The sequence below is a fragment of the Phacochoerus africanus genome, chromosome 10 (assembly GCF_016906955.1).
Source record: "Phacochoerus africanus isolate WHEZ1 chromosome 10, ROS_Pafr_v1, whole genome shotgun sequence".
Taxonomy (NCBI): Eukaryota; Metazoa; Chordata; class Mammalia; order Artiodactyla; family Suidae; genus Phacochoerus; species Phacochoerus africanus.
Genome location: NC_062553.1, coordinates 131,826,347 through 131,852,728, shown reverse-complemented (window position 1 = coordinate 131,852,728; position 26,382 = coordinate 131,826,347). Strand labels below are relative to the sequence as shown.

Here is a 26,382-nt window from a genome sequence, read left to right as displayed (position 1 = left end):
CTGGGCTTTAAGGAACAAGGCAGAGTTCTCGAAACAAGTCGGCGGAGGAGGCGGGAAGAGGGAGCATATGGTCTTGTGTATCGGAGTCTGCTCCAGAATCAGAGCGGGATCAGAGCACAGGGACCAGCAATGCCCAGCTAGGATGTACTGGGTCAATAAAGCCCTAAACATTTGATTTTCAAGGGTTAAGGAAAAGCCTAGGGAAAGAAAGCATTGGCTTGGAGTTATCAAGCATTTTGAAACTGGTTTGCCAAGGTGAGGGGCCACCACCCTTCCCATCCCCGCCCGGTGGCACAGGCTTCCCATGGTTTGGCAACTTTGCAAAAGCTTGTGTGCTCAGAAATACATTACTGCCCCCCCCCCCCCCCCCGTCATTCCCACGGCGCTAGCTTATTTGTTTCCTCTTGATTGTCACAGCAACCTCGTGAGTTAGGCAGGGCGCTTGGCACGAATCACCGCGTTACATGCCATGGCCCCGAGTCTCTCAAGTTTAATGATTTAAGCTCATAAGTGGCAGAGCTGGGGGCGCGAAACCAGGCCCCTCGGCCTCTCGTTCCAGTACTCTCTCCGCCACACAACGGGTTTTCTGTGGAGTCACGATCCTTTGATTACCACTTTCATTTAAATGTTCAGAGCACTGTTTTAACTGCCTGGCCTGACTTGGCCTTCGAGTTGGCTCCTGAACCACCACGCAGGTGTCAGGTGGCCAGATGATTCCAATGAGAAGATGATTCCAGAGTTGCTGATGTGGCTCAGTGGAAACAAACCCTGCTAGGATCCATGAGGATGCAGGTTCGATCCCTGGCCTCGCTCAGTGGTTAAGGATCTGGTGTTGCTGTGAGCTGTGGTGTAGGTGGCAGACACCACTCAGATCCTGCTTGGCTGTGGTGTAGCCCGGCAGCTACAGCTCGGATTTGACTCCTAGCCTGGGAACTTCCTTATGCTGTGGGTGCGGGCCTGAAACAAAAATGTTGATTCCAGCTCCCTTTTGGGGGTAGCAGCCACGTGGCTGTTCTGAGGCCTTTGACGTTGCTTCTGCGGCATCCATCAGGTATGAAACCTCTGTTCTTGCCACCTGCAATGACTCAAAAAAAAAAAAAAAAAAAAATCCACACCCACCACTTCCCTCTTGCCTTTGATCTCCGAGCGGGGCGTTGCTCCTCTCACCTGGCTCTTTCCTAACAATCTGTCGTTGCGCCCAGGCCTGTCCTGGTGGAAGGGGCTGAGCGGTCCCTTCCTTCCTTTCTCACTCCCTTGTCTTCCTCTCATGACTTCTTTCTGTTCCGACACAGCCGGAGCCCTGCAGACAGAAGCAGGTACCCATTCTGAGCTTCTCTCCTCCCACCCACTCTCTGCACCCAGTGCCCCCTGATGCCTCCACCGGGCGGCCCCTGGGGGCGCCTCCTGAGGGCAAAGTCACCGATGCTCCTGACTCTGGCCTTGACCACCTTCCCCGCAAACACTGTCCCCTTTGTTGTCTGGTCTTGCTTCCACCCCTCGCTTCGGACACACTTTCATCTCCTCCAGGCTCTGCCCATCCCCCCCTTTCCCCAAGGTCTGCCTGCTTCTTCTGCAGCCTCCCCCCCCCCAGGGGGGGCTCTCATCTGCACCTAAGTCTTTACCTACTGAAATACTGAAGGCCCCCAAAGTGATTTTTCTAGCCTGAAATACCAAAAAGTTTTCTGGGCGCGACATCCTTGTATCCAGCTGCCCCCCGGGCTTTTCTTGGGGGTGTCCAGTGGGTTTCATCACCTCTGCCTTCCTCTTCACACCCACACTGCACGTTCTCCTTCCTGGTCACCCCTCTCCATTGCTTTTGTGCCCCCGCCCCCCATTTGACACCCCACTCCCACGGGGATTGCGTTGTAAATATCTGAGGAGAGTTTCTCTCCTCTCTCCAGTCCGCACTGTCCCTTTGCAGCTGAACTTTTGGTCACTCTTAAACTCTCACGACTTCCTTCTAACCTGTCTTCCTGCCTTTTTCCTTAATACTGTTCCGCGAGAGAAGTATTACATGAAAACCAGGCCAAGTTAGCCTAAAGATGCCTCGGGCTAAAAATCTCCAATTGCCTTCTTACCCGTCTCTGCAGGCTTGGGCTGTGACCCCTCTGCGGTTGCCTCCAACCCACAGCCACCTCCCCCCGCCCCGTTTTGCTTTCGAGGGCCGCCCCTGCGGCATATGGAAGGTCCCAGGCTAGGGGTCAACTCAGAGCTGCAGCTGCTGGCCGCAGCCACAGCAATGCCAGATCCGAGCCACATCTGTGACCTACACCACAGCTCATGGCACTGCCAGATCCTTAACCCACTTGAGCGAGGCCACAGATTGAACCCACCTCTTTGTGGGTGCTAGTTGGGTTCATTACCGCTGAGCCACGACCGGAACTCCAGACCCGGAGCCTTTAGAGAGGATCTCCTGTGCCCTCACCTCCGGTCTCAGCACTTCTCTGGCGTCCTCTGTGTGTTCCTCCAGATGGCAAACCCTTTGAGGATGTGGAGCCTTTGTCCCCTGTGCTTGTTCATCCTCTGTGTTTAGCTCAAGTGAGGAGGGGGGGCAAAAGGGTGCTATCTCCTACACTGTGCTCTGCCCCAGAGATCTTAGCCACTGTGCTGTGATCCGGAGTCTCAGAGATCATCTCTTACAAGTGTTTGTTGGAGCAGATAGATGCTTTCTGAATTTCTATCTTGGGACACTTAGATGGGAAGCAGGTACTAAGGTCAGTAGTTGGGGGGGGGGGATTGTTTGACTTACCATCTTTCAGCCCAAGTATTTCGCAGGTCACTTTAGGCATTCTTGTATGTGGATTTGAAAATAAGCAGCCTAATCCAATTACTCTGTGTTCTTAGTAGAGTTCCAGGCCTAAATTGCGGTGCTTTTTTTTTTTTTCAGTATTGAGTTTAGAGATGAATCAGGTGGTTTTATGTACTATAAAAATGGGAGAGTAATGATCTTTATGTATGTGTATATAGGTGCTTTCCTCTCTTTTAAATTAGACACCAGATTTCCTTTAGTATATCTTGGGTTATGGGGTTTTTGAAAAAAGGTGTCAGTCGCCCTTATAATAAAATTGCTGTTTCTCTCCAAGGAGTCTCCATTTTAAATACTTTGCCATTGAATGATTCACATTTTTGGCAACGAGCCAACAATTTTGGGTAGAGTCATTAACTCCTCTGGACCACTTGGGTATCATTAATTGGTATCCTGGTAACTTAAGAATTATTGACCCTGAAAATGCCCAACTGGCAACCTGGGTTTAATTTTCTAGTAAGATTAATTATCTTGCAGTCAAGAATAAAACAGAAACACCAGGGTCCTTTGTGTCCCGCATGTCCTTTCAGGATTCCAGTGAACTTGTTGCTAAGACGAGGGAAAACATTGGTGTGTTGTTCGAACCTAATTGGGTCCTTTATTATGTTCTGACTCACCTTCAGTTCACAGATTTATTCCGTGCAAGTCATATAAAATAACTGTGGTTTGTTCGGCCTCCTTGGTTCGTGTTTCTCGAGATCTGTCAGGCCGCCTGTGCCAGTCCCAGGCTTTGGCAGGAGCTTGTACAGCCAAGAGGGGACCATCCCGGGTCAGCCCTGAAGCCGTCTCATGCGTTGGCCCCTCAGGCAGAGGGCCTTTTCGCCGTCTTCGGGGAAGGGAAGCTATCCAGTCTGTAGATGGGGCTGTGCTTAGCATAAAAAGAGACTTTTCTAAATGGGCATGTTTCCCAATCTTGTCTTCATTCTCTTGGGAGAGAAGGACACATTAAAGCCAACACAGGCGGACACTCACACAGAGGGGCAGTGTCTTGTGCGGTGTGTTGATTGGATTTAGTTGCAAGATCTGAAAATCAGTAGATTTCACATTGAAGTCTGGATTTTAATTTTTTTTCTTCCTTAAAATACAGGAAGCATTGGCAACCTAGGACTTGCATTCCTGCAAGACAGTAGTTGGCTGGCCCCTTGGGGTGTGCTCTCAGCCCACCTATGCCTACCTGTCACCTGCCTGAGCCCCGTAAGGGTTGCTGTTCTCTCCCCCAGCATCTCCAGCCCTGGGAGCCAAGGGCTGAGAAGCTAGACATGCAGAGGACATCTTTTTGGAAGGATTTTATAGCACAACATGTCTGATGATAGCCGGGAAAGAGAGGTTGATTTTCAGAGTTTTAAATGAAAGTGTATAAAGTAGGTTCTACTGGCTTCTTTATCTTTTTGCCCTTGTTTCCAAATGTGAAGATGTTTTCCTGTAAACCTTTAAATGTGTGATTCAGACCTTCGTTCATATTTTAGTTGGAAAAAACCCTCAGTGTTAATCTACTTGACAGCTCTTTCCCAAAACCATGGAATATGGGTTCTTAGCCTCCTTGTCACCGAGTAAAAATGTGCCTGCTTAGCTTTTTTGTTTTCTTCTTCTGTGTCTGGGGGAGGGAGGTAGGTTGTCATTAAGTTCTTTGCCATTCGAAAATATTATGGTTCTTTAAAAAAAAAAGGATTTGAATTCCAGTAGTTGAACGCCTGACGCTGTTTCCTATACCAAGTCCATTAGCCTATCCTTAAATACTTTTTATTCTAAATTACCTTTCTTGTTTTTATAGTGAATAATAGGAAGTTGGTTTTCAACGCCCATTCAGCCACCAGGAGCTGCTTTCCTTCCTTTGATCTTAGCAACGTCTGTATGTTTTTGTTTTTGTGTTGGGAACAGCCTTCATTGGTTGCAGCAGGGAGGGAGGATGCAACCTCTCTGGTTCCTGCGGGGAGGGGCTCCAGAGACTCCAGCCCCCCCCCCCCAAGAGCTGATCTTAGCAATGCTGATCCTGTAGTTAATACAGACAACTCGTTTAAGTTTCTTGTTTTTCCTTTTTTTGGCTTTTTAGGGCTGCACCTGTTGCATATGGAGGTTCCCAGGCTAGGGGTCGAATCAGAGCTATAGTCGGCGCCCTACGCCACAGCCACACCAGATCCAAGCCTGGCCTGTGACCTACACCACAGCTCAACGCAATGCCGGATCCTTAACCCACTGAGTGAGGCCAGGGATCAAACCTACATCCTCATGGATCCTCGCTGAGCCACGAAGGGAACGCCTCATGTTTAAGTTTCTGTGGGTTATGGGACATGCAGTTAAGAGCATGGATTTTGGATGAACGAAGACTTGGGTTTGAATCTTGTCTTACCTTGAATTAGCCGTTAGACCATAGGCAAGTTACTTAAAAATTACTGCTCACACCTCACGTTCTTATCTGTTAAATGGAAACAGTAACAGAATCGTTCTCTAGGGAGTTTTCAGGTTTAAGTGAGCAGACGGGAAAGCCTTGGGTCAGTGGCTGGCGTGTAGTAAGCGATGGAGGAGCACCTGCCGCACGTCCTTGTCATCCCTTTACGTCGTCCACGCCATCCTTCTGACCCCGTCTGCATGACGCCTGAGTGGAGCGGATGCGTCTCCTTGCCTTGGCTTAGAACCTGAAATTTGAGTAGTTGAAAAGTTTCGAATACTAACGTTTTAAGGAGATATTAAGTGGGAGCGGCGTTCATATTTCTTTCTCTTTTTCTTTGGCTTTTCTAGGGCTGCACCCTCGGCATATGGAGGTTCCCAGGCTAGGGGTCTAATGGGAGCTATAGCTGCTGGTCTGTGCCACAGCCACGCTGGATCCGAGCCTTGTCTGCAACCTACACCACAGCCCACGGCAACGCTGGGTCCTTAACCCACTGATGGAGGCCAGGGATGGAACCCGAGACCTCTTGGTTCCTAGTCGGGTTTGTTCGCCTCTGCGCCACCGCGGGAACTCCCTGGAGTTAATATAGCTGATGGCTCACACTGTGGAGTCAGGACACCTGGGCTCCTTTTGCTGCACGTTTAGGTGGACAGGTCTACCTGCACCGCAGGGTGGCTGTGAACATGAAATGGGAACTGTTTGCCTAGGCTCGAGTAGACCAGGGTATCCTGCCTTCCCTGGACAGTAAAGGCAGATTTTCACTGTGAAAAAAGCGTGTACCACCCGTCTTTGTGTTGTCTTTATTGATTTTACAACTCTATTTAGGCGTCACCAGGGTCTTCAGAAGGGTCGTCATGTTTTGGGTTGGTTGCTGGTGGTTCTCAGTTGTTTTGGGGACATACTGCACGTCTGTGTCATGGGTTTAACTTTGAAAATATGATGCTTTTTAAAATGAGACTTGAATAAATGTTGTGTGGCCCTAATATTCAATACCTGCTATATTTCCATCCAGAATGCTGTCCGTTGTTAGAACTAGAGGTGGTTTTCGGTTGTATTGCGGCATCATGAAACACATGGGAAAAGATTGTACTGACCTGCACATGGTAGGGTGTTCATTTTGTTAAGAGCATTAATTTTCTGGGTGGTAGGTCCGGTAAGGAAAGGCACGAGCAGGCATATTCACATGTAGCTTGTGAAGGCTTCCTGAGCCTGGTGTAGAGGATGGGCAACCCTTGTGTAAGCAGGTGAAGTAGGATGCCTTCACGGGAGAGCCCCCTGCAGCTTTACTCAAAAATCGGTGTCCCAAGACGTTCGTTTGGCCTCTGGTTTAAATAGTATCGATTGGCTCATGAACTTCCAAAAGGGCGTGTGGGCACCCCTCTTTATTCTATGGATGTTAATGTGAGTTAGAGAAATACCTGTACCCCGTGCATCAAACCCAGGATTTCCTAAATATTGCTACTTAGGAAGAGGCCAAGTAAAAAAGGGAGTTGACCTGCACGGAGAACTCTGCCCAGCATCCTCTGATCGTCTATGTGGGACACAGTTCTGAGAGAGAGTGGATGTGTGTGTACATATGACTGGGTTACATCGTACAGCAGAAAGTATCACAGCCTTGTAAGTTAACTCTACTTCAGTAAAACTCAAATGAGTGGATCATAAGTTGATTTAAAGAAAATAGTACACGTAGTGTTACAATATAGTATCACTGTCAAGATGGTGTGGAAAGGAGTGAAATTTGGGTAACCCTTGTTTTCAACTATGTTTTCAACTATACCCTGAGTCGTGAAGGAGAGAATATGAAGTTAGATGGGCATTTGCACAGAAGAAAAGCTCGATGCCTCAAGGTGACTTAAAATGTTTCTGTGTCTTCACTGGTGAAAGACCTTTTCATGCTTGAAAAACTGAATTTTATTCATTATTTTCTTTCCCTGTTCCTCCACCCCCTCCATCCAACTGGTGCTTAATAAATGTTTTTACTACCGACAGCTGTTACTGCTACTGCTGCTAAGTGCCGCATGGTAGGCATTTTTGAGTGAGGAACATCTTTTTGAAGGCTTTCATGGTGATACCGTGTGAAATATATTTCTGACTATGCCAGCAGGTTGTCTGCAAATTATTAGATATGTAGGATTTGAAGGATTCTAAGGCTGGGCTCTGAACATTTTCAGGGGTGAAAACGGTAAAGGGGCCATAGATTTTCTTCTTTCCTTTACATTTTCCTTTTCTTTTTTTCCTGCACCCACGGCCTATAAACGTTCTGGGGCCAGGGATCGAACTTGAGCCACAGCAGTGACAATGCTGGATCCCCAGCCTCCTGTGCCACCAGGGAACTCTCCATAGATTTTCTTTAGACTATCAAAATAGGGTAGAACCATCCCTCCTGGTAATGAAGATATAGCAGACTTTTTTTTTTTAAAGGGCCGCACCTGCGGCGTATGGAGGTTCCCAGCCTAGGGGTCCATTCGGAGCGGTAACCATCAGTCTATGCCAGAGCCACAGGAACATGGGATCCGAGCCGCCTCTGCGACCTACACCACAGCTCATGGCAATGCCGGATCCTTAACCCACTGAGTGAGGCCAGGGATTGAACCCGCAACCTCATGGTTCCTAGTGGGGTTCTTTAACCACTGAGCCACAATGGCAACTCCTGATTTGATAAGAGTACTACAGCCTGTGTTTTATTTCCCTTGTTTTGCAGACCTAATAATTATTTATTGATTGGTACTGTGGGATGCATTGCGGCATTTATCCTTAGGAGCAGGTCTCATGCCAGAAGCCTCAAAATGAACACCTGCTCAGTGGTTGCTTAAATAAACCCCAGGGTTTGGCTTTCTGGTGGCCTGCCATTGCCGCATAGACTGTAAAGCAGCAGTCACGGAGCAGGGCAGTGCTCACTGACCAGTCCCTGCTTGCTCCTCTCCGAGGAAACTTTTTTGCACTTTTCCCTTGTTCCATAGATGGCTTGATAGGAGGGTCTCCTGGAGCCCACCTCAACCAAACCCTCAAGGCCTTGTCAGCACTTGCCTGGTGGACAGCACCTCAGCCCCTGCCCTGGCCCCCACCTCCTCCTCGTCCCCAGGGCCAGGGATCCCAGCCTGAACAAATCCCTGTGTTTCCCCCTCATGAATTAACTCAGAATTTATTAGAAACATCTTGCAGACACAGATGTCTGCAATATGGCTTTTTCAGACCTGAAGAGACTTTTGGGGTGCTGAAGGATAAATCAGAGAAAGGTGCACGCAAGGATTATACTATACAGTTACGGAAGCATGCAGTTTGTTGTCATTCGTTCCTTGAGCATTCTTCCCCATCTAGAAGAATTTTCCTAGACGCTCATTAAATAAAGGTGGTGTTTGGGTGATAAGGTGGATAAGTGAACCCTTTAGAAGGAAAGGAGAAAAACAAGACTGAGGCTTTTGTGTCATCGGTAAGGTTAATATTTGATGACAAATGATAGCTGTCGTTTATTGAGAATGGACCATGGACCAGGTGCTGTGCTTAGGCTGTAATTTGCATGCAGTGGACTTAATAGCTGGTCCCTGGCAGGGCTATGTCTGGAAGGAAGCTGCAGCTCAGAACCTTGCTCATCAGCACTACCCTGCAAGGCCAGAACCACTGAGGACGACTTGGAGGGATAGCTGAGATTTTTGAGAAGTCCCCAGTTTGCAAGTCTGCACAGATTTCTCGCATAAACTGCAATAAACGGCCTAACTTCACAGAAATTGCTGTGTGCATCGGGACAAGTAGTGGATGACGAGTTACCGTGAGAAGTGGGATCTGAGATGGGGCGTGTGTGTTTGTAGCTAAGCAGGATTATGAATCCAGGTGTGTTACGGAATTTTAGGGCTATTATTTAGTCCAGTCAAGGACCGTTTGGATGTGTTTTTCGTGGCCATTAGTATCCCCCAGGCTTTTTGCTACCGTGAGCTCCAGGTAGAGAGCAATAAGTCAGCCTGCCCTTTGTAACAGGAACTTGGTTCCTATAAAATGTTTTTTGAGAACATGTGTTTCTAATACGTCAAGGTTGGTTTGGCCAAAAGGAAAATTAGAGCCTGATTTGTTTAAAGGAACGAAAATGTCTACATGCCAAAGTTTGAATGCACGGAGCATGGTTCAATTCTTAGTTAACTTTTATGCGTCCTAATCTGATTTGTATTTCCTGTCGATATGCTAGATAAAAAAGTAAAATTACATGCAGAACATGTATACTACCCATAAAAATTTTGATTTTTTATTTTTTTCCTTATGTATAAAATGTATAATGTTATGAGCTTCTTTTAGTGTTAAGGAGTAACCTTGGTAAAATCCTAAGACAGCCGGTAAAATCCTAAGACAGCCGTGTTGAAGGATGCATAAAACAACTTAGGAAGCTTAAGGTCATTTGTTTTGAAGTTCATGATGTTGGAATTACTTAAATTTTTGGTCCCTAGACTGCTTAGGTTCCTTGGCCATTGATCCGTGTCTGCGTGTGCCTGCGCCTATTTTCCTGTTTTTGTTTATGTGGTGAGCATGAGAATTGTCCTCCTTCCTCCAGGAAGAAATTGCTGTTATATCTTATTAATAGGTATTTACACATAACACCTGGAGATAGAAATCGTGATAGAGCAAATTTCAAACTAAATGGGGTTGTTCTTTCAGACACATCCACAGGTGTAACTGCAAACACACTGCTTAGTAGGTGGGGCTTAACAGGAATGCCTGCTGGGTTTAAGCATTTTGAATCCTGTAGAATTTTATATCGACCTTCAAAGCTAAGTGAAGATGAAACCTCTTGGGTGGTTCTTCCTCCATCCCTGGTTTTGCGAGGACATGGGAAGCGTGGAGGGTTGCCCATTTCATAAAGCCGTCTGTGTTTTTAAAACTATGAGCGTGGTGCTTTGCACAAGTCAAAACTGCCAAAGGGACAGATGTTGCCAATTTCAAATGTACAGGGGGAAGGCAAACATTGCTAAGCAACGGTGTACTTGAGAGAGCGTTTTTAGGAGCAGAGCCAGGGGACCTGTGCCTGGGAGCGCTCCCTGCTTCTTAGGGCTCAGTGCAGGGGAAGCGAGGAAAAGTTCTTTGCTGTCGGGGCTGCCATTGCAGCTGCCGGCACAAAAGACAGTGTGACCTAGTGGCACCGATTAGGGCTGGCCAGGGGATGCACGGAAACAGGAAAGCCTTTTTGCCATGTGGGAAGGCAGTGAGACATGCTCACCGAGGTAAGTGCCCCGGTGTACAGCGGCCCCCCAGTAAGTACCAGGAAGAGCCAGCCGCGGGGTCAGGCCTCAAAGGGACCCGCTCTCTCCCTGCCCCCGTCTCCCTCCTTCCCTCCGTCTCCTCTCGTTTGCCTCCCCTGATAGGGGCTAAGGTCGAAGAAGAGAAGGATCCGCATCAGCTCTGTTCCGCACTGCTGTGTACGTGACCTGACAAACGAGGTAAATCAGCTTTCCAGCCCCAGGCATTCAGCCCCTCCCCTGTCCCCTCCCAAGGTATAGGCTTGATAGGTAACAGACAGGTGGCGTGGTGTGGCTTTTTTTCCTTTTGGCTGCCCCTGGAGACTTGGAATACCTCTTGAGGTTTGCATGGTTGTTGGTTTGGCTTGTGGATTTTCCGTTCTCTCCCCCCTGTCACCTTCTACTGAAATAATGGAGCGAGGGCCGAGAGTGGTATGGTTTGGTATCTGTCCCAAATCACAGCATACTTTTGGCAGTGAGTGCATTTTAAAGAAATTAAGAACATTTTAAAAGAAGCAGTTTCTTACTCTTCAGCTATTCTGTCTCTCTTTCAAACTCTGGTCTCGAACCTCTGGATCATTTGGCAAATACTGCTGGTTTCTTTTGTCCTCCTGAAGTAAAGGTACAAATCAAAGACACTGGCAGCATCAGGGCTTCCATCCGCGTGTGCACATGTGTGCCCTCTCCCCGCCCCCCACTCCCTCTTGGCTTTTATTGTTTTGTTTTTGTTTTTCAGCAGGCAAGTGGAATTTAAGTCAAATGTAAAAGACGGTGGGCGTTTTAACCGATAAGGAGTATTGAGGGCCACTAGCCTGGGAGTATTTAGAAGGAATCGTATTTCAGGGCAAGCAGGTGCCGTAGATAAATTTCAAGTCCTTGTAGCTTTGCTTGTGGTGCTCGTTAATTTATTCCGCGTAGTTTGTGGTCACGTCGTCTGACTATCTGGGGCGTGCATTTAAGTGATGAAAGGCTAATTAGACAAGATGACAGTGTTTCCTTTTAGGTTCCCCCCCCTCTCAAAAAATAGAATTTGTTTACTTTAAAGTTCAGCAGCAGAGGATTTGCTGTCAGCCACCGGAGAGCTCAGAGAGCTCACTTCGGGCAGCAGTCATGAGAAAGTGGGGAGAGCCCTCGGGTTATGGTGATGCAAACTCTTCATTGACTGATCTGGGTTTAGGTTATGCCTCTTGGCTTTCTGAGGTAGGAAGGACACCATAAAATGAGTTGGAGCTCTGTTACCACCGACTCAGGAAGCAATAGAGTTTTCTAAAGATTCGTGTCCCTCACATCTTTTTGTTTTTAACGACTGTGTTCTAGTTAAGTCTAGAAGAAAGTGGCTTATTTGTCCTACAAAAACCTTTTGAGAGACTTGTACTATGAAAACAGCTTATTGACACTGAGTTGCTTCTTTTTTTTTTTTTTTTTTTAATGTCTTTTTAGGGCTGCACCCAAGGCATATGGAGGTTCCCAGGCCAGGGGTCTAATCAGAGCTATAGCCGCCAGCCCACACCACAGCCACAGCAACCCCAAATCCTTAACCCACTCATTGAGGCCAGGGATGGAACCTGAAACCTTATGGTTCCTAGTTGGATTCGTTTACCACGGAGCCATGGGAACTCCCTGAGTTGCTTCTTAAATGCCTTAGTTATGGCAGTTCTCTTGTGGTGCAGCAGGTTAAGGATCTGGTGTTGTCGCCGTAGAGGCTTGGGTCTCTGCTGTGGCATGGCTTTGATCCCTGCTTTGGGAACTTCCATATGCCACAGATGCAGCCCCGCCCCAAAATAATCTTACTCAGTGAGTTAAGGCCGTGGTGTTACCTCGAGCTGTGGTGTAGGTCGCAGACGTGGCTTGGACCTGGCGTGGCTGTGGCTGTGGCCTAGGCCGGCAGCTGCAACTTTGATTTGGCCCCTAGCCTAGGAACCTCCATATGCCGCAGTTGTGGCCCTAAAAAGCAAACGAACAAAACCAACAATGAAACAGATCAGAAAGACTTACCTGCTCAGGAGACAATCGGAAACTTTTTGGATTCATTGAATACTGCTTGGTAGACAGCATTTATTTCAATGATATTAATAATACTGCCTATTTTTACAAAGGATTTGGCTGCAATTAAAGATCTTTAAGTAGTTTTTTGTTTGGTTGGTTTTGTTTTGTTTTAATGGCCTGAGCACTCCGCCCTCCTCCAGACTGGCAGTGTGATTATGATAATGTCGGGACAGGAGCCTGTCCCCTGGCGGGCGTGCACCAGCAGCGTGGCAGTCAGGAGGGCCCCAGTGGGCTTTGGGTGCAACTGAGGCATCCTGTACCTGCTGGGTGGACCTTCCATCTCTTAAAGGCAATTTTCAAGAGGAATTGCTTTTGTCTTTCCTGTTAGAAAGATGGCCTGTTTTTCATATTGTCTCTCCTCTGGCACCTAGAGTCTACATTCTAGAAAAGTTAGAAGGAAAAGGAGAAAGTGGGAATATCAGGAAATGCAAAAATATTGGGGGTTATGCAAATGTAGTTGAGTTATACCACGCCTTAAATACACTGAAAAAGGTGGAGTCTTGGGTCTGGGCTCTGGATTAAAATCAAAGGAATACTTTTATTTTTTATTTTTTTTCGATTTGCAAAATTTATTTTGCTGTTATTGCCTCAATACAATTTTTTTTTTCCTACTGTACAGCATGGTGACCCAGTTACACATGCATGTATACATTCTATTTTCACACATTATCATGCTCCATCCTAAGTGACTAGACAGAGTTCCTAGTGCTGCACCGCAGGAAAAGAATACTTTTAAAACTTGATTGCACATGTGTGTCAGTGTGAGAGAGTGAGAGAGAGTCAGAAGGACCGAGAGAAATACACTGAGATGGGAAAAGACGTGTGGAGAGTCGCTCGCTCACTGCTGCGTGCTTGCAAAATGGGTATAAACCCGTTGTTTGCGACTGTAACTTTTGGAAGTGTGGAGTGTGTACCATGTGATAGGATCGTGGGAGATGTACCCTGAATGCTTAATGCTTTTACATTCAGCAAGTATTAGAGTCATTTATTTTACAAGCCAAGAACATTTTCTACTTGACACACATCAAATACCTATGTTTAAAATAAGTTCAGGGGTAGTTCTTTTTCTATGTATCTAGTCTGTCCCTTGTATTTATAAAACAAAACAAATACTGGCACTTGTTGAGTGATTATTTGTTCAAAACTTTGTTATTAAACATATTTTCCCTTTTGCCAGTTCAGTGAATCACTATGAGATGAGCTTTCCTGGAAGTCTCATGTAATTTGTCTATACTTTGAGACTGACAAGGATACTGCAGGCAAAGGAAATGATTATGAAATCTGTCTGAGATTCCGTGGCATTAGCACCTTTGTTTTTTGTTTTTTTTTCCTCTAAAAAGAACCTGGTTTTTAAAAAATTAGCGAAAAGCAAAATAGGTGCTCTTTGATAGGATGAAGTGGGAGATTTAGGACCCTTGTGATGTTAGGTTACACGAATTATATTTTCTCAAACGTTCTTTTGGCCCTTTTTCTAGATCCTGGCAAGTAACCTGTTTGTTACCCAATATTAAAGACTGCCCCCCCCCCAAAAAAAAAGATATTTACTTATTCAGAATTAAGATGTAAAGGGCAAGGCTGTCTTTATTTGCCTCCTCGCCTCTGTGTTTATTATAGTATCAGTAATCCCCAGGGTAGTATGTAGCTCAAGATTTGTTCCTTAGAGTATATAGGCCTCTCGCCTACCGCTTCAGTAATCCCCCCGCTGTTCTGGTTTTTGTTTTTAAAAATCATGATGCCAGGAGACAGACAACCAACACCTAGCCCAGGGGGGACTGTTGAGATTACTGCTGGAATAAACCCAGGATCCAGTCTTTAGGTCCTTTTAGACAAAATGCGGATTAAATGTCTTATGTGATTCATCTGACTTGAGTTCCTTTCAGCCTCATCCAGAAACTGATGGAAAGTTGTTGTTTTCTCTGTTTTTTCTTTTTTTTCCTGGTGCGCCTCTCATCTTTGCTTATGTCCAGCTGTAAAACAATGTCCAGGCACCATATGAAACACAGAATCGGACATGGTTCCTGCACATGGTTTGCCTCTTAAATTGGATAGACATGTACCCTCCGAAAGGAACAATAATACAGGTTTATGCGTCTATAAATCCTGTCGGGGGGACAAGGTAATTTAGTAGTATTGTTTTAGACTCAGAACTTATCACTTAATATGATTTGTGAGACAGCAAGCTGTGTGTGGGTGGGTGGGTGGGTGTGTGGAGAGCAGGGCGGGCCAGCCCGGGAGTGAGCTGGTCACAAAACACCATCAATACTTCCCGGCTTCACACCCTCCCTGCAGTGATGGATTTTAATGGAAAGACTATTCATGCTTTGCAAATCAGTACACCCACCCACAAATAAAAATTACATTTCTTTAAAAAAAAAAACAAAACCCTAAAGGTGGTTTCAGTGGGCGGAATTGGTTGTGGAAAGGGACTGACATTCCGTTTGGAGCCATCTGAGAGAACTTGTCAGTTGGTTATCACTGGTTTGGAAGCGGTTTCTAGCCTTGTTCTTTGTGATGCCTTTTTTCTTTTTTTAAAAGCAGTGCCTTTTTAGCTAATCTTACTAAATCATTCATGGTTGCTACACCCACAATGGGCTTCGTGGGGTCTCATGTGATCTTCCATCCCAGGCACAGTGTTTTCGAATCTTAGACCATTGGGGATTTCTGATTCCTAATTACACGGCGAGTGGTAATGGGTCACCGTCACAAGTCAGAAAGTTGGTGAATAACTGATCTTAGGCATATTTAGTGTCAAACAACAGTAGGTTTTTTTTCTACTTGTTTTTCATCCAGGTACTTTGTTTTTAAGTCCATTTAAAACCTGTCTTGAGTTTACCCCACCCCTTGTAACTTTGACACTAAGAAGCTAGTTGACATGCTGTCATAAAAAATATCTACTGAAAACACTTCTTCGTCTAATGCAGCAACACAGTGTTTTTAAAAAAACAAAAACTTTCATGTGATTGTACAGAAGTCTTGCAAATGTATTAAATTTTATATAATTTATAATATTTATATAATATTATGAAGAGATATTAAAATTTATACACACATGCGATCTCAGGAAATGCAATAAAATAAATGAAACCAGCACTTTTATTACAACTCTCCTCATAGTCATTTGTATGTTTTTATAAAATTCATGTTTATAATTGTATCGGTGGAGAACAGCTCCTCACTGTTCTTATTTTTATTTTTATTTATTTAAATCAGACCTTAAGAACTAGACCCTAGGCTTCATAATTATAAAAATGCCTTCTTTTAATAGAGCTCAAGCTAGGATTTCTAGAATATTTTAAGCAGTTCAGTTAATACAAATTTTGAGCTTTTATGACTACTTAAAAAATAAATTCTTTATGACACTAACGAAAGCAAATTGCTTCCCTGGAAAATCAAAGTGACTGGAAAGGGATAATGAACTAGTTATGCGTATTGATTTTTTAAAGTATCTGTAGTTCAGAATACTTCCTGTAAGGTTTTGTAAGTTTCAGCAATGATGTTTAAGGGGGGTGTTTTTGTTTTCATTTTTTTCTTTTTTTGCCCTTTTGCTTTAGTTGCTGAAAGACAAGGAGGTTTCATAGTTTGCCTGTAAAGGAACGATTTATCTAAAGGTGAACTTTAACAAAATTTAGGGATATTAGCTCTCATCTAATAAATGAACTAGTGTGCTAGCACATCTTGCAAGCTTCCCGCGTACTCTTTCTGCATTTATCCTGGACTATTTCTTCATCTCCTGTCTCAGTGAGACATATACCCTTCCTTTGCCCCAGGCAGGCATGCCCAATGTCAACAGTCATGATCTGATGTTACTATCCTATCAGAAACTTTGCTCTCTGAGAAATTCACGTCCCCCAAATTGCACTTAGGCCACTACTCCTTGGGGGAAAAACATCTGATTGGGTTGGTGGTGGTGATAGAATGTCATTATTTTTAGTTAAGGATTTCTGCATCTTAAAACAACCTTGTCTTGTGGGTGGCACAGAGCTTTTGCAAATTTGAGCCTATGTACCTTGCTTCCATTGCATGAGAAAAAAATGGAGACTTCACTGTAAAATACTCCAGAAATACTTTCTGGCCAGGTCATGTTTGTGAATGCTGTCAGGGAGGCCATGAGATGGCAAAATCAAATATATTCCTTTTGCAAATACTTGCATCTTTGCATTAGTCCAGAATTACACGAAGGCCGTGGGAGATGCCTAGATGAATACACCCCGGTCCCTGCCAGTAGGAAGCCAGGCTGGGGGAGACAGAACGCCAGGGGTTGCCATCTGGAGTGGAAGGTGGGTGGAGAGTCAGGTCAAGGCAGACTTCTGGGAAAGGGCAGCCAGTGTGTGCCACCCCGGCTTCCACACCGTGCTCCCTTGCCTAGATCCTCCAACGTGAGTGGAATTGCCTGGTCTTCCCACAGTAAATGGTTGGTGCACAATAGCTGTGGGTGACCTGCAGGTGGCTCATCATTTAAAATAATCTTGTCCTTTATCGATCTCTTTCCTCTTCTCCTTGAAACAACTGTAGAGGTGTCTGCAGTTAGCGTGACACGAATTGTGGTAGCCTCCATGCCTGACAGACCCTTTAGCATTTTAAAAAAAAAGGCCTCCAGGGAATTCTTTGCTACATTCTGGTGCTTATGACTTAAAAAAAAAAAAACAAACAACAACAACAACAAAAAAAACCCTTGCTTTATTTGAAAATATTTGGGGAGAGATAGAGGGTGTTTACTTTTTTCTTTTTTTTTGTCTTTTTGCCTTTTCTAGGGCCGCTCCCACAGCATATGGAGGTTCCCAAGCTAGGGGTCCAATCAGAGCTGCAGCCACGGCCTACACCACAGCTCGCGGCAACGCCGGATCCTGAACCCACTGAGCGAGGCCAGGGATCAAACCCTCAATCTCATGGTTCCCGGTCAAATTTGTTAACCACGGCGCCACGACGGGAACTCTGGTGTTTACATTTTTGAGGGAAGAGTTTGACAGTTTGCAGTTAATATTATACATCTATTCATTCTTCTTATGAAAAGCTGTTGGAGGGTGTCTTACTCTCTGACTCATTTTCCTTCCTTCCATATTAACAGTCTATAGCTTTCTTATTTTTCCTTCTATTTTTGTATATGTGTGTCCATAAGTCTGCCCAGGGATTTAAAAAAATTCCTACCTAAATGCTGGTTGTGGAAGTAGACAGCTAGGTAGCTGCCCTGGGGGTGAGACACTTCTTGCAGAGGTGACACTGCTAGCACCTGTGCCTTTTCTCCCCTGAGAAGGCACACCCAGGCTCTATGTGCCAGTTCTTGGGAAAGGCCTAGCTGTTTAAGATACTTGTATTCACAGAATAAAATTAATTTTATGTCAAAGCCTTGCTCGGGCAGGCCCTTTGCTTTCCTCCTCTAATCTGTCTCTGAGAAATGCTGATTATGGCATCTTCATGATAAATGCTTGGAAATATTTCTGTGGCTTTAGCTTTAACATGCATGGTCTTATTTCATCCTTACAACAATCCTATGAGGCTTTGTGTATGACAGACGTGTCCACCCAGTGTTTAAGCCTGACTGATGGAAACTGAGAGAGAATAAACCCCACCCCCACCCCAAACAAATGCATCTCTTTCAAGGACTTTGTAGTGGTCTAGTTTGGGAAACAGGAGAGTGAACTGGCCAGCAGATACTGGGACAGACCTTGGCAGCCAGTCCTGGGTTCCCCAGGAGCAGCCCTCGGGAAGGGTGACTGCAGATCGGGAAGCGTTCAGTGGCTGAGTGTCCCACAGGCAAGCCCAGATCCCCGACCAGGGAGCTGGGGCAGGTTCACGGAGATTTGTGCTTGGGAGAAGGAAAGCCACATAGAGGAAAGCTAAGAGAGGGGAGACACAAATGCAGCAGGAGGCCTGTGGCTGTACTTCTGAGTAAAAAAGGTCATCCCTGCATTCAAAAATCTCACCCTGACTGTTGTGTGTTGATTTACGACCAGATCGTGTATTTCACAGCGCAGCTTGTAAACAGTGGAAAGGCCCGGTGGAGATCTTCCCTCGTTCTCACCCTAGAGCTGCTTGGTGTTCCTCTCTAGGCGGAGTCGATGCTATAGGTTTCTTGTGTGTTATTCCCAGGGCTCTTTTGGGCATAATAAGCAACTTGACATGCTTGCTTTTTTTTTGTTTTCTTTTTTTTAAGGGCTGCTCTTGTGGCATATGGAGGTTCCCAGGCTAGGGGTCGAATCGAAGCTACAGCTGCCAGCCTACACCACAGCCACAGCAGTGAGGGATCCAAGCTGCTTCTGCGACCTACACCACAGCTCACGGCAACACCGGATCCTTAACCCACTGAGTGAGGCCAGGGGTCGAACCTATGTCCTCATGGTTCCTAGTCAGATTCATTTCTGCTGCACCACGACATGAACTCCCGTACTTGTTGTTTTTTCTGATGTCACCTTTTCATTTATTCAAACCCCAGCATGTACTGCACCTGGTCCCCCCCCCCCCCCCCCGCCCTTCCCAACCGTGTATCTGGGAGGTGACCCAAAGCAGTGCAGGAAGACCGCTCTCACCCCCTGTCCTGGCAGTGTAGTCATTCCTTATAAGGGGCTCGTACCGCAGTTCTCTTAGCCAGTTACCTCTAGGTGGGCATTTCGACTTTCCCCGGTACCTTACTCTTTGCAGGCTGGGCTGAAGGGAAAAACTTTGTGTGTCTGTCCTCTGTGTGTGTGTGTAGGAGTTGGTGCTAGCGGTTACCTGCTGGGCAGGGGATGGGGAATTAGAATTTGGTGGCTTTTGCCAAATTGCTGTCTTCCGAGGCTGTGTGGCTCCCGCCCAGCACCGTATTTGAGCACCTCTTTGCCCACATTTAGCTCATAGACACATCATTATGGTCAGTCTCCACCCCTCCCACCCCCCCACCCCCCGTCTTTTGTCTTTTTAGGGCTGCACCCGAGGCATATGGAGGTTCCCAGGCTAGGGGTCGAATCAGAGCGACAGCTGCCGGCCTACACCACAGCCACAGCAACACCAGATCCAAGCTGCATCTGTGACCTACACCACATACATTAGAAATTTATTTTCACAGCCTGAGTTCTGAGGCTGAAAACCATGCCAGCAAATGTTTATCGGTGGCCTGTGTGTGACAGAGGGTGTGACTGGGGATTCGGCAGGGCAGCGTCCGTCCCGCTGTCAGGGACCTTGTCATCTGGAACTTGTCGGAGATGCGGAAACGCGAGGCGCTTTGACAGGGAAGATCAGGCAGCTGTGGGGGCACACGTGCAGTTTTGGGAGTGAGGGAGACGAAGGGTGTTTTCCAAAGATGGTCTTTAATCTGCAGCCCCAAGTCTGAGTAGGAGTTAGCCCCCGACAGGTGGGAGAGGGACGCGGCCCCAGGTGGGGGCAGCACAGAGTGTGGCTTCTCCAGCCACCTGGGGGGGAGGTGAGCAGCAGGTAGCTGATACCACCTGAACCGTAGTCCAAAAGGTGATATGCATTTGAAGAAAAAGGGCACGCGCCGTTGTTTTAAACAAATGAGTAGAGAACCTATTGGGGTTTCTTTGGCGGGGGGTGGGCTGCTGCCCTCTGGCATATGGGTTCCCAGTCCACCGTCTTGACCTAAGCTGCAGCTGTGTGGGGCTGGGGATCCAGTCTGCGCCCCGCGCTCCCAAGATGCTGCGGATCCTTTGCGCCACAGCGGGAGCTCCCCCCGTTGGGGTTTCTTGGAAAGCTGTCCCCCGCGAAGACCGTCTTGATCACGTTGGCCCTGCGTCTTTTCCTCACGTCTCTGTGCCTCCCAAACTTTCTGAGGTTTCAGTTGACCTTCGCACCAAGCGAGTGAAGCGGGCGGGGTGGCGGTTTTCTCCCCGCGTCGCCCTGGAGACGGTCCTGGGGCCGCTGGGTCCTCCCAGCCTCGCGCGAGGCCGTCCTGGGCAGAGCCAGACCCGGAATCCCAGACCTTGGGGCTTCCTTCCTCAGCCTCGGGCTCCCCGCGGTGCTGGGTCGTGATAACGAAGCCTCTCTGAGACCAGCATTGTTGTAAAAGTGCTGCTCTGGTGAAACTCGAGAGGAAACAACCTGGCCGGAGCCTCCGGGTCTCCGCGGCGAGGTGCATTTCTTCCGGCCGCTCTTTTTCGCTTATTGGAACAAACTGTGTCCTGCTTAGAAGACGGTTCCAAACATCGTTTCTCCTGCCATCGGCGCATTTCCTTCCGATGGTACAGTGTCAGTCCGGGAGGAGGAATCCCGCGGAGGCCCGCCTCGCTGCCGTTTCTGGTCTCAAGGACCCGTGGTCATAAGAGGCAGTTAAGTCTGGATACTAACTGCTTTGCACAAACACACACGAAACAGGACTCTTTTAAATGTGGTTTTGGTGATGCACACGGCAACTGGGCTCATACCCCCTTCTCCGGTACAAATATAGTTGTCTCCTGCCTGCAGTGGAGGGTTTTGGAAAAGCAGTTTAGCGATAATAGGAAGCAAGGCTCAATCCCTTGAGAGTGTGGTGTGACCTTGGACTTGTAACTTCATCTCTTTATTTTATTTATGTACTTATTTTTGTTGTTGTTGTTGTTGTTTTTGTCTTTTGTCTTTTTAGGGCCGCACCTGCGACATATGGAGGTTCCCAGGCTAGGGGTCAAATTGGAGCTGTAGCTGCCGACCTACACCACAGCTCATGGCAGCGCCAGATCCTTAACCCACTGAACGAGGCCAGGGATCGAACACGCAAGCAACCTCATGGTTCCTAGTTGGATTTGTTGACCACTGAGCCATGACAGGAACTCCCCGTAACTTCATTTCTTTAGAATTCAGCCTCATTTAGCACTCCCTGGTGGCCTAGTGGTTAAGGATCCGGTGTTGTCATTGCTGTGTCACGGGTTTGATTCCTGGCCTATGGACTTCCTCATGCCAAGGGCGTGACCAAAAAAAAAAATTCTCATTTTATCATGCTATAGCTGCACCCATGGCATGTGGAAGTTCCTGGGCCATGGATTGACTCCAAGCCACAGCTGTGACCTACAACGCAGCTGTAGTGACAAGACAATACCTGATCCTTTAACCCACTGCGCCAGAATCTCTGCGAGCCGCTGTAGTCAGATTTTTAACCCCCTGTGCCAGGAGAGGAACTCTTCGATTTCATTTTAAAAACTGGGGTAATACCCAAAGCTGGATGTGAGCATTACATGGCACGTGATACAGAATTCCTCGGGTTTTATTTCGTTTTTCAGTGTCTCTAGTAAGGCATATGCATCTGTAATTGATGAGTGCGCTCATTGCCATAGCTGCTCCCACCCCCACCAAGCTAATGAGGGTGCATCTCACCATAGATGGTGTCAGATGGAAGAAATAATAGCATGAAGAGCGTTTAATGCAGTATTGAATACAACATGTATTCACTAAGTAGCTACTGTCATTCTTTAATTGAATAGCGCTGTGGTTCCTGTGCTAGGGCCGTACCCCGTGGGGAGGTCGGTGGACAACAGGACACCAGATGTGCGGGGGAGCCGAGCTGCTCTCCTCGGGGAACCTGGCTGGGAGGGTGGGAGACAGCAGTGCCATCTGTGGTCGTAAGTGCTGAAGTCAGGTCTCCGCCACTGGCGGGGAGCTGGACGGGGAAGGACCTGCCAGCCAGAGCTGCTGAATCCATGCAGTGAGCATAGACTTTTGTTGCTGCTGCTGGTTCTCCTCTCTCCTCCTTTGAGGAAGTCTTACCTAAAGAGCTCCCGCCTTAACTTGGCCAGGCTTCAGAGAGGCTGATTGTTTACTCTTTGGCCACAGTGTTAAAGGCAGAGCCCGGCTTCCCTGAGCAGGAGTGGCCCTGCTCAGCTGGAGACCCTGTGCGGAAAGTGGATTTTAAGGAAAGGGATTAAGCCGTAAGGCTTTGTTGAACTGCCCCTCCCTTTTTGGAAAGTCTCCTTCCAGTGGCAGACTTGGAGGTGCCAAGTTGTACCTTCTCAAACAAGACAGCCTGTCCTTACAGATCTTTCTCTGCAAACACAGCTGCAATAACTACTGTGCTCCGTCTGGTTCAAGAGCCCCTAATTTGTGTCAGGGAAGCGCGCGGAGACAGGAATCTCAGGTAGATGGGACATAAAATGGGCTCCTGTGCTACAGACTCTCTTGTAACCACCCCTCTTCAGTAATGCTTTCAAGCATGTCTTGGTGCCCACAGATGTATTTCGGGGTCAAAGGGCATTAACTCAAGCTCTCATTTATTCTCCAGTGGCTCAGCGTTGATGTGCGCAAGGGCGGGTTGGGAGAAAGAGGAGAAAGAAAAGTAGAAAGCAGATGTGCTAGAATGCCAGCATTTCTGACATTCTGCTACATGAGATGAACCAGGACTACAGGATTTTTTTCTGTATAGCTTATTGTGTATTACTATCAAGGTAATCATTGGGGAATCTGAGGGAAGGGTTTGCAGGAATTTCTTTGGCTATTTTTGTTTTTCTGTTGTTTGGACATTATTTCCAAGGAAGAAGTTGAAAGTATCTTGAGCACCTTTTCATGCAAGCACATGTATTTGCATCACTTTATGTGTGTTTATGTGTATTTTATATACAGCATCCTGCAGTATGGGTGCTCTTAAAGGTCTCTAGCTGGATCCTGTTGTTGGGCATTTGATCATTCCCAGTTATTTGCCATTAGAAACTGGGCCGCTTGGAGATCTTTAAATTTGATACGCCTTCCTGTTTTTGAATGGAATTCCTGCACCCCTTTGAAATACCCCACTTTCATAATGGACCCGGCATGAAAATTCACAGTACGGTAACAATTAATGCTTGAACCTTAGACCTTAGTTAGAATTCTAGATGGGTTTAATGGAAATTGCTTAGCAATATTTATTTTACCCCGATACTAATAAACAATAAGCAATAGAAAAAATTTCTCTAGTCATAGTTCATCTCATGTAATAGAGCTTTAGGGAGTTCCATCATGGCTCAGCAGTAACGAACCTGACTAGTATCCCTGAGGATGCCGATTCGATCCCTGGCCTCGCTCAGTGGGTTAAGGATCTGGCATTGCCATGAGCTGTGGTGTAAGTGGCAGGCGTGGCTTGGATCTGGCAGTGCTGTGGCTGTGGCCGGCAGCTGCAGCTCTGATCCAGCCCCTAGCCTGGGAACGTCCATCTGTTCGGGTTCAGCCGTTTAAAAAAAAAAAAAGAATTTTAGAAAAAACATGAATCTTTTAGTGACCTGAAACATCTTGCCTAAATATTGAGGGCTTGAGTAATAATGAAGATCAGAAAGTCTTTCAGTGTCCTGAAGTTACAGCTTTCTGACCTCCTCCTGTTGGATGCAGTGGGTAAATCTTTTTTTGCCCTCTATCCAACTGTGCTTCACTCTTGTTGATTGCCAGATATTTTAATTGGATTCCGGTTCTCATCCCAGCAGCAGATAGGATGAGAGGACTCTGTGACCAGAGTCAGTAGTCATATGCTCTGTTCCGTTGATTTGCTTTCAACTCCTAATTGTTATTTTTCCTAATGACGCATGGGAAGAATTAAAACCAGGGGACATAATTACATTGTACCCTCAGTGCAAAACAGCATTCATTTCTGTTTCGCACATTTATGCTAAAATATTTGGTTGCCAATATTTGGCCCAGTTTTTAGGCATTCCTTTCTAGTCTTGAAAAACAAAAATTGGGTAAGCTGGTCAGGACATGCATTATGCCTAAAGGCAGGTCCGATCGGGCCAGCAGATGAAGGGGATGCCCTGGATTCTGTAGTTCTATACCTCCTAAGTTCCAGACCCCTGCTCAAAAAGAGCAAACTGCAAATATTTTTGTAAAACCATCTCCATGAAATGTGCATATTTTAAAACCAGACCCAGATGGGTCGAATTGCACTTGAATTTTGACGTGTCCATTAGATTCAATTCCAGGAGCATGTGAACGCTCTTTTCCTTAGAGAAACTGGAGTGAGGGAAGTGCTGAATTCGTAAGCTCCAGTTCAGGCGTTAGCAACCAGTGCGCTATGAAAGCACACTCCAGTTAGAGACGAGAGCCAGGAAAAGAGCCCTTGCCATCTCCACTCCCACTGGGAGGCAAGCAGTGGACCGGCCGACTGGGAGAGCCATGCTTTCTGCCCCGCAGGAGCAGGAGTTGGGGGTGGGGGGGAGGGGTGCGCTGTGTGGGATTTGCCCAGACCCTTGGGTCATGAACTGACACGGAAAGAAAATTGCTCTTCCATTGAAAGCCGTGAAGTCAGGGGATCTCTCCATCTCTCTAGTTAAGGAAAAAGAAATGTTTTTAAGATGTAACTGTTCCATTTTCTTTGTACTCACAAATGACAAGACTAAAATGACGATTCCTAGACACACTCTGTGGTTGTGATACCAGCAGCGGCAGCTCTCACTTGTTGATCTGGGGGTGCTCCAAGACACTCTCCTCCAAGGCCATAGGGTCTTTCTCTGGGGAGATGGGGCGTGTGTGTGTGTGTGTGTGTGTGTGTGTGTACACGTGTGTACACATGGATGTGTGCATGTAGATGAAGATGCTGACTTGAAGCAGGTCCAGAGGCAATCAACTTTAAAATGAATTTTTGGCAGGTTAAAATATTACCCCTCAAAATCTACCAAGGCCTGGATATTGGCCTCCTGACTGTGGGCTCAGTGAGATGCTTGTCTTTGTGTTCACTTCGCCGGGCTGCCTGGACAGCTATTGCTGTGAAGCAGCAACTGAACACTGGCTCGTTTGCCTCCCCCTGTATCTGACTCCCCTGGATTGACTAACGCACCTCTTTTCCGTCAGAAGCTTTTGACCCGAGGGCCATCGTTAGTGTGCCGTTATTTCCAGCGGGACTGTTTCTTCCACATCAGGTTCAGCATCTTAAAAGTGAGGTTCCCCATATTTAGCTGGTAAAAGGTGAGCCTGGAGGTGGTTCTGCTTACGAGAGTGTTGTATCAATTAATACCAGCACAGGTTGTGTTTTGTTTGTGTGCTAATCTTCTTCTTGCTTTTTCCTTTCAGCAGACCTACTCCAATGAAGTCCATTGTGTTGAAGAGATTCTGAAGGTGAGGTTATTGTTACTCTTCCTCATTTGAGATATTTAAGTAGGCAGGTAGTCATTTTTTCTTTTACTTTAGTGTGAGCAGTTACCGTTCCAAACCCCTTTAAATCAGCACTGCCCTCCCGCATGCCTCCCAAAGCAAAATAAACCAGAATAACAACAAAGGGAGTCTTATGACATTATTGAACTCTCTGACAGATTTTAAAAAAAAAATTTAATTATGGTTGATTTACAATATTGTGCCAATTTCTGCTGTACGGCAAAGTGACTCAGTTATATATGTGTCCACACACACACACACACACGGATGCATTCTTTTTCATATTCTTTTCCATCGTGGTCTATCCTGGGAGACTGGATATAGTTCCCTGTGCTATAGAGTCGGGCCTTATTGTCTGTGCCTTGTAAATGTGATAATTTGCATCTCCTAACCGCAAGCTCCCTGTGCATCCCACACCCTCCCCCCTCCCCTTTAGCAACCACAAATCTGTTCTCTAGGTCTATGAGTCTGTCTCTGTTTCATAAAGAGATTCCCTTATCGCATTTTTTTAAATTTATTTTTTTTGTCTTTGGTCGTTTCAGGGCCGCTCCCGCCGCATATGGAGGTTCCCAGGCTAGGCGTCAAATCGGAGCTGTAGCCGCCGGCCTACACCCCAGCCACAGCAACTCGGGATCGGAGCCGCATCTGCGACCTACACCACAGCTCACGGCAGCGCCGGATCCTTAACCCACTGAGCGAGGCCAGGGATCTTACCTGCAACATCATGGTTCCTAGTCGGATTCGTTTCTGCTGCGCCACGATGGGAACTCCTATCCCATATTTTAGATTCCAAGTATAAATGATCTATTTGTTTTTCTCTTTCTGACTTACTTCACTTAGAATGAGAATCTCTAGTCGCATCCAGGCAGATTTTATTAATTGAGATGAAGTCTACAAACTGCAAGGCATTTGGACCAGAGTTT

General features: G+C 46.6%; 1 protein-coding gene across 1 annotated transcript in view; it reads left to right on the top strand.

The window, feature by feature from the left end:
* Window positions 1-26,382, top strand: part of AFF1 (ALF transcription elongation factor 1) — a 193,226-nt gene that overhangs the window by 109,319 nt on the left and 57,525 nt on the right. Inside the window, exon 5 of the mRNA XM_047798798.1 lies at window positions 25,379-25,423. Coding sequence (XP_047654754.1) covers window positions 25,379-25,423 — 45 coding nt within the window. The remainder of the gene's footprint in view (window positions 1-25,378; window positions 25,424-26,382) is intronic.